The sequence below is a fragment of the Balaenoptera acutorostrata genome, chromosome 15 (genome assembly GCF_949987535.1).
Source record: "Balaenoptera acutorostrata chromosome 15, mBalAcu1.1, whole genome shotgun sequence".
In the NCBI taxonomy this organism is placed as follows: Eukaryota; Metazoa; Chordata; class Mammalia; order Artiodactyla; family Balaenopteridae; genus Balaenoptera; species Balaenoptera acutorostrata.
Genome location: NC_080078.1, coordinates 21,637,258 through 21,649,870, shown reverse-complemented (window position 1 = coordinate 21,649,870; position 12,613 = coordinate 21,637,258). Strand labels below are relative to the sequence as shown.

Sequence of the window (12,613 nt, the reverse complement as noted above, 5' to 3'; positions counted from 1 at the left end):
GCATTTCAAAGGATCTCTTGAAGCTAGAAAGCCAGGTGACAATGTTCAGACCGACTGAATACAAGTGGAAGTGATGCAGGTCACTTCCAGGAAACGTCCTCAAAGGGATATGTCATGATTTTCTGTCCTTTCTTCCTTACCTGTGTCCAGAATGTGGACAGGATGGCTGGAGATGAATAAGTCATCGTGGACTTACACGGTGATTTGGGGATGGAGGGAACACAGGGTAGAGCCTGGGTCCTTAACACTCTGGAGCCACGTCAGCACTGAATCATCTGTATCTTCTTTCATGTGATAGAAAAGTAAACATATGTCTTGTTTAACTGAGTGTTATTTGACAAACCACACAACCCAGCGTAATCCTACCAGAACCCCCCGAAAGGAAAATCCTGGCATTCCTGGAAAAAATAGGGGCAGGGATGATGTGCAGGCATGTCCACTGTCTCACTCCCTGAAAAATTTTATCTCAGTTACGGTCATTACTCTGGTTGGAAATTTGAAGAGGTAGATCTGCCTGGCTCTGATATACCTGAATATCCAGAAATTTCAGAGTTTATGAATTCAAAGACAAAACTAATTTTAAAGTTGAGCCAAGCACAGAATTATGAGAAATAACCATATCCATCCCTAAAGAAAAAAGCACTTGTCAGAGTGGATTAATCCACATTTAACCTTGTAACTTTAACAGTGAAGTGTAGAAATAGCAGGTTCACAATGTGGAAAACTGTTGAGAATACATATTAGAACTTCTTTCAACATATTTGTTTTGACATTTTTATTAAGAATTTGAGTGAGGAATTAATTAAATTGTAATCAAACACAGACATGGGATGACGCCAATAGAACGGTTCATGCCTTGAATAATGGAATCAGAATTACGCAACATCAGAACCCCAAGGGGTTTAAGTTTGTCATAACTCCCCATTGTACAGCTGAGAAAACTGAGGCTCAGAGCTGTCAACCCATTTGCCCAAGGTATACCTGGAATCTAGGGTAAAGCTGTTGGCATTCCTTCTTTCTACTTTTTCTTTTTGAATAAATGAAAGCTATGTCATGATTCAAGATTCAATAGACATTTTTTTTTTAATGGAGGAGTGAGATGATGAGATAAGATACAATTTAATCAGGTCAAATGTGTAAGGACCTACATGTTGGGTCCAAAAAAGCCCACTGTACAAGCACAGTATGGGGTAGATGTGCCTTAATCAGCAGCACTTATAAGAAACACTTAGAGACGTTATCTGGCTGAAGCTTGAGCTGTCAGCAGTGTGATGTAGCTACAAGAAAAAGATGATGGAGTCATGGGAGGCATTACTAGAAACAGAGTTTACGGAAGGGAGGGGAGAGTCCTGTTGAAGTTTTCAGTCTGTTGAGCTTTTCAGTCTACACTGGGGAATTCCTCATTCAGCCCCAGGTGTCAGACTTCAGAAGTGATATAGACACATTAGTTCAGATCTAGGATGGAATTATGTGAGGAATAGTCAAAGGAAGTTAGGAAACTGCAAAGCACTCTAACTAAGAGCTTGAATCTTGGAGTCCGACTGCCTGGGTTTCATCCCAGCTCATCCAATTACTGAGTATGTGTTCATTAAGCCTTAATCTCACTGTCTGTAAATTAGGAATTATAATAGTACCTGTCGCTGAAGATAAATGAGGTAGTGAATGCCAAGTGATTTGCATGTTACTGGCACAAAACAAGCACTCAATAAATGTTAGGATTAAGGAAACGACGTGATGTGAGGATAATGGTAACAATCCCATGGGTTGTGGTGAATATTAAATGAGCTAACACATGCCCAGTGCTTGAAACAAACTTCCTAGTTATTATTATCATCTGTAAGAGAGGGATTGGCCTAAGGTTTCTAGGGATGGGTCTGGTTTGGGGACAGAATATTCCCTTAGCTTGGGCTAAAGTCCACAGAGCCTGACCAGATTATTCCCCAAAGAAGGACCCTGAAAAAGGATGTTCAGTTTGGGGAGAGAGAGGGGTGCAGTGAGGGTGGTGGTCACTCAGACATTTCACGAGGGTACTCACTTGGTGAACACCCGGACAGGATGACATGGCACTGCGGAGTGGCAGCCCAGCTGCGTTCTTGGCCATGGTCGTTTAGGCCTGTCTGATGAACAGTTCTGATCCGCTAGTGTGGTCGCGCAGGGCAGTACTGGGGTTGGTCACTCAAGCCTGTTCTGGGCACGGTCACTGAGAATTGTCCTGTGGGCAGTCACTTAGGAGTCATTCGAGGAGAAACTGCTCCTGGATAAGTCCTCCGCGCCCTGTTTCCTTCTCCCAGTGCCACTGCGTGCAGAAGTCCTGGACCTTAGGGACGCTGTGGGACCCTGGTCAGCTCCCCGGGGAGCAGCCCACCGCTAGGGGGCGGCGGCTGAGAGGGACCCTTCCTCAGGGAGTCCGCTCCTTTGGGGCTCGCTCTTCCGCCAGGCCCAGGGAGAGGTGGAGTGACAGTGGGTGGGGATGCACGCTTCGTGGGCGTGAGAGCGAGCCGCCTGGGTGTGAGTCAGCGCGCGGGGGTCCAAGGAGCTCCACGGATAGTCACGGAATCTCACTCACGCTCGGCTCCTCCACCCATCCCGTCCAGAGCGTGTGTCCCAGTCCCGCGCCTGCGTGCGCACACCGCACAATGTCCGATTCCGGGCTCTGGGTGTCCGTTGGGTGAAACGGGGGTGGAGGGAGTGTCCCTGTGGGTGTTTCTGCGCCCAGGTTAGATTTCTCTCTCCCCTCCCCATGTGGGGTCTGGGGGTGTATCCCGCTCAGGTACGCGTGTACCTGTGTTTGTGCGTGCGTGCATGTGTCAGTGTGGTGGGACCTGTTATCAGTGCAGGATGCTTGCGTCTGTGCCCGGGTCTCTGTCTGGGTCTGGATGTTGGCGCAGTCTCGAACCCCTGGGTGTCGGGAGGCCCTGGTGGCCGGGGTATCCAGCCTCCCGGAGGAGCAAATGCCTCGACACCTTCCCCTCACCATCCCAAGCTGGCCCGGGCTCCTTAGGGAGCTGCCTACGTGGGGAGGGCCCGGGGTGGTGTGTCCCTGGGAGGGATAGAGAGTGGGGGCCAAGGGGCTGGCCGGGTCCCCGGGCGGGGCGCGGGCTCGGGGGACCCGCGCGGCTGACGTCAGGCGACTCCTTAAATAGAGCCGGCAGCGCGCTCGGCCCCGCATTTCTCGAGGAGCCGGAACGCGGCCGGCGGCCAGCGCCACCGTCCGGCCCGCCCGCCCGCACCGCCGCGCCGCCGCCGAGCGTTCGGGGCGCCGCGGCGCGAGGATCCGGGATGGGGCTTCGGGCGCTGGGAGCGCTTCTAACCCGGCGCACGTGAGAACCGAGGAGCGCCGGGAGCCGCCCCGCTGCCCGGAGCCCCGGAACCCAGGACGCGGGGATGTCGGAGGCGCCGCCGCCCGTTCCCCGAGGAGACGCCGCCTCCGGGATACCCGGGCATGGTGCGCGCCCGGGCCGGCAGCGCCCGGAGAAGACGGCGCCCCCTATGCCCGACCCCCGTGGCCCGGGCCGCGCCGCTCGAGCCCTCTAGGCGGCCGCAGGGCCCCAGCCGCTCCGCCGCCGGCGCCCCCTCGGAAACCATGACCCCCGGCGCGGGCCCATGGAGCCATGGCCTATAGGGTCCTGGGCCGTGCGGGGCCACCTCAGCCGCGGAGGGCGCGCAGGCTGCTCTTCGCCTTCACGCTCTCGCTCTCCTGCACTTACCTGTGTTACAGCCTCCTGTGCTGCTGCGACGACCTCGGCCAGAGCCGCCTCCTCGGCGCGCCTCGCTGCCTCCGCGGCCCCAGAGCGGGCGGCCAGAAACTTCTCCAGAAGTCCCGGCCCTGCGATCTCCCGGGCCCGACGCCCAGCGAGCCCAGCGCTCCCAGCGCGCCCGCCGCTGCCGCGCCCGCCCCTCGCCTCTCGGGTTCCAACCACTCCGGCTCGCCAAAGCTGGGTACCAAGCGGCTGCCCCAAGCCCTCATTGTGGGCGTGAAGAAAGGGGGCACCCGCGCCGTGCTGGAGTTTATCCGCGTGCACCCGGATGTGCGGGCCTTGGGCACCGAGCCCCACTTCTTCGACAGGAACTACGGCCGCGGGCTGGACTGGTATAGGTAAGGAGGGGAGCCCCACTCTGCGCGCCCCGGCTCCAATCGGCTCCGTCCTCTGAGCCATCTCCTGCGCTTTCGCTTCCCCTTAACCCGGCTCGCTGAGTGGGTTCCGGTTGACACGTGAGGGGGTGGGGGAACTCTAGCAGAAGGATTTATCCAGAACTTCCCAGTGATTGTGCAGACGGGCCCCGGTTTGTTGAACGGCGAAGGACAGTTGGCTCTGGAATCGCCGGAAGGGAAGGGAGATCTCTGGCCTGACCTCGGGGCGAGGTGGAGGGCTGGCTCCATGTCCAGCGTCTGGGGTAAAGCCGAGTGCCCAGGGACGGGGCAGCCAGGACAGGTGCTGCCTGAACACAGCCCCCTCCTGGGTCTCGCCAGATCTTTCCTGGCATTTGACGGACCCAGAGAAGGCAAAGTCCGAAGAGGGCCCCCTCGCGGCAGGGCTCTGCGCTTGGGCGACGTCCCCGGAGTTCAGGCCGAATGAGAGGGCATCCCCTGAGGTGTCGGCATGACAAAGGTCCCTTCCGGAGTCTCATTCTGAGCTCCAGGTATTTGCTGCTGTATCTGGCCTGAGACTCCCAGTCACTGTGACCCTGAATTAGTGTTTCTGAATAGCGGAAAGGACCCTGGATGTGAGTCTTGGCTCCGTCACTTAGCTTGAGCAAATTCCTAAAATTCATTGAGCCTTGATTTTCTGGTCCATCACAAGGAGCAGGAAAAGTCCCTGCCCTGTGTGCCTCTCAAGGCCTTTCTAAGCGCTCTAAAAGTGTCAGAGACACTTTGTACTGGGCGATGCTTCTAAACCAGCAGCCAGGGTGTGGAGTTTGGAATACTTGTAGGCACCTCAGATGAAGGCTGGCTAGGGTCATAGGGGCAACCAGTCATAGGCAGACTGTCCACTCCGCCACTGCACGGCCAGGGATGACAGTCACCCAAGCTGGTGGTGTCTGGGAATAGCCTGAAGCTTCTGGAAGGTAGTAGCCTCCACTGTTCAATGCCCATTTCCCTCCCAAGCCCTGTATGGTGCTGAAGTGTAGGACTGGCCCATGTGTGGGCTGAGCAGGGCATCCCTGGGGGTGGTGTCATGTATGTGGTCCCCATAAAACCTGGGTCACAAATTTCTCACCATTTGCCTGACCCCTTGAAGACTTGCTAGAAATGTCTGCCTAATAATGGAACTGGCGAGGGGTAACATGGTAGCTGACACAGTAGCTGAGGCTATTCTTTAAAAATTTTATTAAAGTAAACCCTCTAGGGAGTAGAAAGTCATAAGCATATTGGATAAAGGACAACTTCATTAGAAGGAGGACCCCACTGGGCTCATAATAAGGACCCTGGATTTGTAAGAATCGGGGCAAAAGGACCAACTTGTCCCCTTTGCCAGGGAGCCCTGGCCTGCAGTGGTCATGGCTTATGGGACCAGGGGTGGGACATGCCCCTTCCTCAGGAAGCAGACACGCAGTCCCTCTCCAGTGGAGTGCCGCAGGGCACAGCTGGTCTATGGGTGGCCCCGGCGCCGTTATGTTGGCTCTATGGAATAGGGAGGGTGGCACAGAATGGCAGGTCTGGTGCTTTCCAAGCTGTGACCCCCAGACATCCCATCTGGGTCTACGAAGTATTCGAGGACAGCGTCTGAGCCAGACCGTGGGGTGGGAGAGGCAAACACATCTAACAGCAGAGCACGATGTGGGTCAGCCATGGCCATACTCTAATGCACGGCAGGATTTCCTCGATGGAAAATCTAAAGATCATTATGAAACCCTTTGCCAAAGTGAAGTGCCTTTTAAGTGCAAAACAGCAAAATTCCAAGCATTGGCTTTTATTGAGCCCTCCACTAAACACCTATTCCCTGCACCCAGCCCCTGCACTCACTCTTCTGTGCTCTGCCACCGAACACCATACCTCAGGCTTCCTTCTCGGAGCCTGTGTCATTCAGGGATGGCTGCTTTTTATTTTTAACCTTGGCATGTGTGATTCTAAGCCAGCTTAGCTGTGAACCTTAGAGATGGGAGCCGTGCCTTTTTTTTTTTTTTTTTTTTTTATAGCACATTTGGATTCTGCTAAAATTCTCAGCTGAGTCTTGGTAGGTTTTATTTAACATCAAGCATGCTGACAGCTCCACTTCTCTCTCTACTACCCCCCACTTCCCAGGGTCTGTCTTACCGTCCCTTTCCCCCTTTATATTTCTGAAAGAACATTTAGCCTTCAGGTCTGGTACTAACAGCCCCATCCCCATCACTTCCCCAGGAAGGCTAGGAGCCTCTAGCATCAGGAGGGGCTGTGTGATTTGTGCTTATTTGGGTTGCAAATCCACACCCCCACCTCCCACACCCCCAGAGCCCAGGGTTTCGTGTGTGGATGGTCATTTCTGCATAAGGTAATACTGCCCCATTTGGATGCTGTTTCCATAATTTCCAGAACATTTCTCTGTATGTGTTTTACTCTCTATTATCACTCAAGTAATATGCATTAGTTGCAGAAGTGATGGGGATAGATGGTTTTCTTTAAAACCCATGCTCTCACTTTATTCCTGAATTCCATGACTTAGGACGGCAGGTGGTAAGATGCTTCTCTCTCTGCCTGTTGCCCTTATCATTTCACAGATGTGAAAACTGCAACCCAAAAAGAGAGCATCTGGAATGGGACCCAAAGCAAGTTGATGAAATTTAGGCCCAAAAGTCATTGGCATGAACTGTCCCACCAAGATTTACACATACACGCTGTGTGTGTGTGTGTGTATTTCCAGCCAAGTACTCTAACCAGTGTTCTACACAGCTTGCCACCATAAAGCCAGTGTCCACTGGGTAGACATGGCCAAAGAGCCCTTGCACCTATTGTAGGGGACTGTGTTTTCCAAAGGTAGAGTTGCAGAGTTGCAGGCAGTGGATCTCATTATGATCTGCCCACCTTGAAGCCCCTGGGGATAACCTCCCAGGTCTGGAGGCCCCAATAAGGTAGACAACGGACAAATCAAAAGGAGAGACTTTCTGTGAGTAAGTGGAGATAAACCAGGAGGTGACAAACGGTGCCTGAAGGCAGAATGAAACAGCCAGAGAGGCACCATTGACCAGAGACCAGGAGACAGAATCTGCACCTTCCTTACCCCCAGCCTGAATCCTCTCTTGGAACTAGCCCAGTTCAGGCCACCCTAGGAGAGCCCATCACTGAAGCTTACCTCACCTCTGCACCTGGCTAGCTTCCCCTCTCCCTGTTTGCTCCACATACAGAAGGGTCCTGGCCTTAAGTTCTACTTTCAGCTCTGCTTTAATTGTCCTTTTTTCCCCTCCCTCCCTTCCTTCCTCCTGCATTGGTAAAAAGTCACTTCTCATTTCTGGGTGTCAGTGTGCTCACCTTTAAAATGAGAATGATATCTGACACTGTATGTGAAAATGCTTCTCCCAATCTAAGATTATATTCGGGATGCATCAAAGGTTGATTATGAGACAGAATATTCAGGGCCTTCATCTTTCGTAAAGAGACGTAAGTTGTGCATTGTCTAGTAGTTTTTAAAGTCTTAGGGGGAGCTGAATTTTGTGTAAAGTGTTCTCCATTTTGCTAGTTTTCAGTGACTGGGGGTGGGGGTGGCAGTGTGAAGAGGAAGTGAATCTTCTCTAAATGCATTGAAATGCCAACAAGAGCAAGTTAATATGTGATAATTGACTCTGTGCTCTGGTGTCAAAATTGTGATAGTTGAGCCTGTCCTGTAAATTTTAGGCTCCACAAGTCTGGTTATTTATTTGTTCAGTGGCAGTGGTGTTCTGCGGGTGGCGTAAGGCAAAGAAGACACAGCATTTGCCCGAGAGGCAATAGTCTAAGTGAGAAAGAGAATTAAAAGCACAGAATAAGGTCTATCACCCGATCCAGCTCATTTCAATCAAGAAATCAAATTTCAAGAGCGAAGCCAAACTCTAGAAAGGCAAACTTTAAGAAGAAATAAAACCAAAGGCAGAAGGCAGGGGAAGTAATGAACGTGGAAGGCTTTACCACCTTTAACAAACTGCTGGACACATGGCACAGATGGACCCGTGCTTGCCATGTGCACAGATGTGTGTGCACGCACAGCTCACACGTGGGCACCCGCACACACAATTCCAGTGTCTGTGCAGACACGTCTTCATAAGGAGTTTTCCTGCTTCTGTCCAGGAGGATGTCACACACGCTGATTAAATGGATCCGCTGAGTCCATAAATCCTCTGTCCGCCTTGTAGGTCTCTGTCAGCCTCGCAGCAGCTGGAGATATAGTAGTTAGTTCCAGCACGTGTACAGTTCTTGTCAGGCACCGAGGAACATTCAGGATGGGCAAGAAGGACTGTCATCGCTCAAGGAGGCTTTTTGAAGAACTGGCTTTGCTTCCCCCTAGAGCTGGGTGGGACAGTGGAAGAGCTTGGAATGAAGACTGGGCTTTCCCCATGGCCTTTGGTATGTGGCTATTTAGGGGGGAAAGACCCGGACCAGCCCCTGTGCTATTCAACCGGCACACATTGTTACAGCTGTTTTGGATGTTAAAATATTACATAGATTCTAAGAAGCACATTTTCTTTTTCACCTTTTAACATCTCTGAAATTAGGATGTGTCCAATGATTGATGGGGTCTTAAGTCCTTGAGATATGATGCTTCCATATTGGATGGAAACTCTCTCCCCCAGAGATGCCCTCTGCTCTGGAAACTCATTGGACCTTACAAAGGGCCAGCAAGTAGGTGGCAAATGCCCGGCCCAGCAGGAAGCCCCTAAGACCCTGCTTGTCTCTGCAACCAGCAGGGGTCTCTTCTGATTGGTGAAGGAGCTGTACCCATTTTAGATTTTTGATTGTTACCCATGCCATTTTCTATCCTGAAATGAGGGGAAGTGTGGGTTGACAACCACCAGGAGACAACAAGATGCTCTGGTGGTCATGTTCTTCATGGGCTGCTGTTCTGCCCAGATATTTGGAGTCATATCCCAAGAGTCCCTAACAGGTTCAGGGCATGCTTGATGCCCAACAGGTGCTGTTACCTGCAGTGCTGGCTTCTGTTCCATGCATCTGGCGTGCAGGACTGTAGAATAGTTTTCCTCTCGTTGGTTAGACCTCCACGCATCATTCCTGAATGATTGAGTGAGCGAGTGGGCGGGGCGGGGGCGGAAGCACACAGCTCCGGATTGATGGCAGTGCCCCGAAATGAGTGCCCTTGGAGGGCACGCCCTCTCTGTGAGCGAGGGCTCAGCCGTGGGTGTGGGGCGGGTAGGTAAGCTCGCTGGCTGTGAGTCAGGCTGGAGGGCGTCTGCAAGGTCACGCAGTCTACCTAAACCTGTGGGACCGTCTCTCCCCTCCAGAACTAACCCCAGGGCGGGTTAATCCATTTATTTGTCAAACGCCTACCATTTGCTGGCATCAGTGCCAAGCTGCTGTAGACTGGCTGTGCTGCCACTTTGCTCTCCTAGTGGGCTGCACGGATGGGCTGGAGGGTTTTGTAGTCCATGGGCAGCTGGATGAGGTGGGTGAAAGCCACAGTGATGGAAATAACTTAGCGTTTCAGAGGTAATTGCTGCCTGTCAAGCTCCACAGCTGGGCTGTTGGTCCGATGCTGCACTCACGGGGCTTCCTCAGAGGATAATGGCCTAGAGAGAGAGGGGCAAGGGGTTACTACTGAGCGTGTGCTTCCAAGGAACTTGGGCCAGATGGACTGCTTGGGTTACCTGGGGCTTGAGCATCACATGATTTCCCGGACACAAGTCCACTGGGAGTGGCTTCCCAAGCTTTGAAATCAGCGGCGTTAATCGTGGTTTCATCTCAGTGCTCGTGGCCACCGGCTCCCACGAGTAAGAAAACCAGGGTGTCTGCTCTGGGTGGAGGCCCAAGGACCTCTCACTGCTGTTCTCTGAGAGGCAGCGTCACGCCCTCATCTTCGGAGGGTAGCATTTTCCAGGCTTCAGTCATTTTTGTACCGCCTCATAGTTGCCAAAACCTGGCATGACCTCTACTATTATTTTCTTAATAATTTGTATGTTTACGTTAACATTTAAAAATTATAATTTTTATAAAGAACTGGGTTGATTTTTCTTCAGTGTGTACATTTTAGAATAGATAATATGTTCCCACAGTGCAGACTTCAAGAGTGACAAAGGATATTCAATGAAAACCATTCTGCTCCTTCCCACTCTGTCTGTCCACCACGCAGTTCCTCTTCCCAGAAGCAGTCACGGGATCCGTTTTTGTGTATCCTTCTAGAGATGTGCTGTGCATTTGTAAAGCTAACACCCATTATGCAAATGTAGTCAAAATACATATTTTTAAAAAACAACTTTATTTGAAAACCACCTTAAATGGAAAACCAGCATCACTTGCCATAATTAGAAAGTAATTGTAAAAATAAGTAGATTGAAAACAAACAGTGCTAGTGAGTTTTTGCTACTGAAAGTGGCTAGAATGTTCCAAGCCTGTAGCCTGCTCTATCTTTGTTTAAAAGAGGACGTTAGGGGATACTAAGAAGAGCAGTTAAAGAAATACTAATATCAATGTGAAACATTTCTCCTTAATGTAATCAGAAGGAATGAAAGTGAAGTGGAAAAGATAATAAATTTCCTCACCAGTAGGTCTAATGTAGTATCTAAAATCACTGAGATGAGCTATGCGCCAACATCATAGGAAACACTACTAGTCTGCAGAAAATCCAGTGTAAGTAAATGCAGTGATGTGTCTAGCGTTCAGGTTCCTTTGATGTGTTAATGATTGGAAGAGACAAGCCAAAGGAAAACTCAGAACAAATATGAGCATTCAGAAAAGTATTGCTGCTTACAATATTTACAAAGTAGTCTAGCCTTCAGAAGAACAGGATTCCCTGAATAAAGGGTATAGCAGGTATTTAAAAGAAAAAAAAAAAAACCCACAAGTTTACTGTTGGTTTCATCACTGCTTTTGCTGGTGGAGAATCAGCGGTCTCCCCCATGAATATCGTATCTCCATAGGTCGTTACATACCTGCAGGCATCAGTGTTACAAAAGTCAAAAGTAAAGTTGTTTCCACTAGGGACTTGGCAACTTACGTGAAAGGGGCTCAAAGCTTTATTCTGTTTTTTGTTTTTTAAATTTTGAGGCTCATGTGAGAGAGGATGTCTTTTTGAAATCTCAGGATGCAGAGTCCTATTTTTCCCCCTCTGCAATGCATGATGTGAGGCTTAAACATAACGGCAGGGCAGGGTGTCACTCTTGCTTTCTCAGAGAGTTTGATCTCACTGTATAAAGAGGGGAAAACAATGTTATGTCTTTGTAAATACTTTTTAGCTGCATAAAAGGAGCTCCGATGGGGAAAATTGTCCTTGGGACTTACCATATGTTGTCAACAGAACCCATTTAGAGGGTGTCTGTGATAGCAGGGCTCCCCAAGCTTGCCTTCAGGGGGGTAAATAGTCATCGACCCTGATGAGGCGGAGGCTTGCTGCTCACTCAGGGCCCCCGGGTCTTTGGTGCTCACTGCGGGTAATGGAATCCCAGATCCACCCTAGGCCTGGTGGAAAAAAGATCTGGCATTGAAGCAGTGCCTCAGGGAGCACCGGAAAGAGGGAAGGAGGGCAGCCCTGAGTTCATGGATGAGATGAACTCAAAATGGAGATCAGAAGACAGTTTCAGCACAGTGATTAAAAGCTCGGGCTCTTGAATCAGAATGAACGAGTTGGAATCTTGGTTCTACCACAGAGTGTCGGTCCACCAACAAGTGCCCCAGTTCTATCTGCACATGGGGACCAACCCTCTTGCCTACATGTAGGACTGAACGAGTGATATCATGTAAAAGTGCTCAGAAAATTTCTAGCACGTGGAAGGTGTCCAACAAGTGTTGGCTGTCATTATCGGTCGTTGATTTTCTCATCATTCCTTTATTGAGCTAAGTGCTAAGAACCTGAAGGTGAATAAGACACAGGTCCTGCTCCTGGGTTCCTCCCAGTTTGATGGGTTATGAAATGTTCATGGGAAGTTTTTACGCAAGTCAGAGCTGATGATAGGAACCATAACAGAGATGCAAGCAGAGCTATCGTAGCGTTGGGGGGAGACAAAATCCAATTGGGGGAATTTTGGAAGGCTTTCTGGAGGAGATAGTGTGTTATTTGGGTCTCAATGGGCAGATGGGATTTTTGCAGGAGGCGGGTGAAAGGGGTGGCCCTATAGGGATGCTGTTTCTAAATACATTCATTGCACAATTTCACTTCTGATTACAGTCAAATCAAAAAAAAGTATTTTCAAATCACTTTAGTTCTTCATGCATTTATTGACTACCTACTGTATGCCAGGCACTGTGTTAAGTCCTAGAAAAATTAAGATACAAAAGAACTCTCCTTTAAAGAATTGAAGGGGCAGACAAATCCAATAGCAAGATATGCTGAGAGAGAAAATGCTCCTGGCATATGGGGTCACAGGAGGGGCCCCCACTCAGGGTGAGTCAGAGAGAATTTCCGGGGAGCTGATGCCTAAGCTTTAGGACATTTGCAGTGGCTGTTTCCTCAGCCTGAATCACTCTTCCCCCAGAGCGTCCGTAGATCTGGCTGCTTCT

The 12,613-nt window shown here is 50.4% G+C and overlaps 1 protein-coding gene across 1 annotated transcript in view; it reads left to right on the top strand.

Moving 5' to 3' along the window:
• The first annotated feature begins 3,298 nt into the window (after positions 1-3,298).
• Positions 3,299-12,613, top strand: part of HS3ST2 (heparan sulfate-glucosamine 3-sulfotransferase 2) — a 95,858-nt gene continuing 86,543 nt past the window's right edge. Inside the window, exon 1 of the mRNA XM_007198287.2 lies at positions 3,299-4,096. Within this exon, the coding sequence (XP_007198349.1) occupies positions 3,612-4,096 (485 nt within the window). The 5' untranslated portion in view covers positions 3,299-3,611. The remainder of the gene's footprint in view (positions 4,097-12,613) is intronic.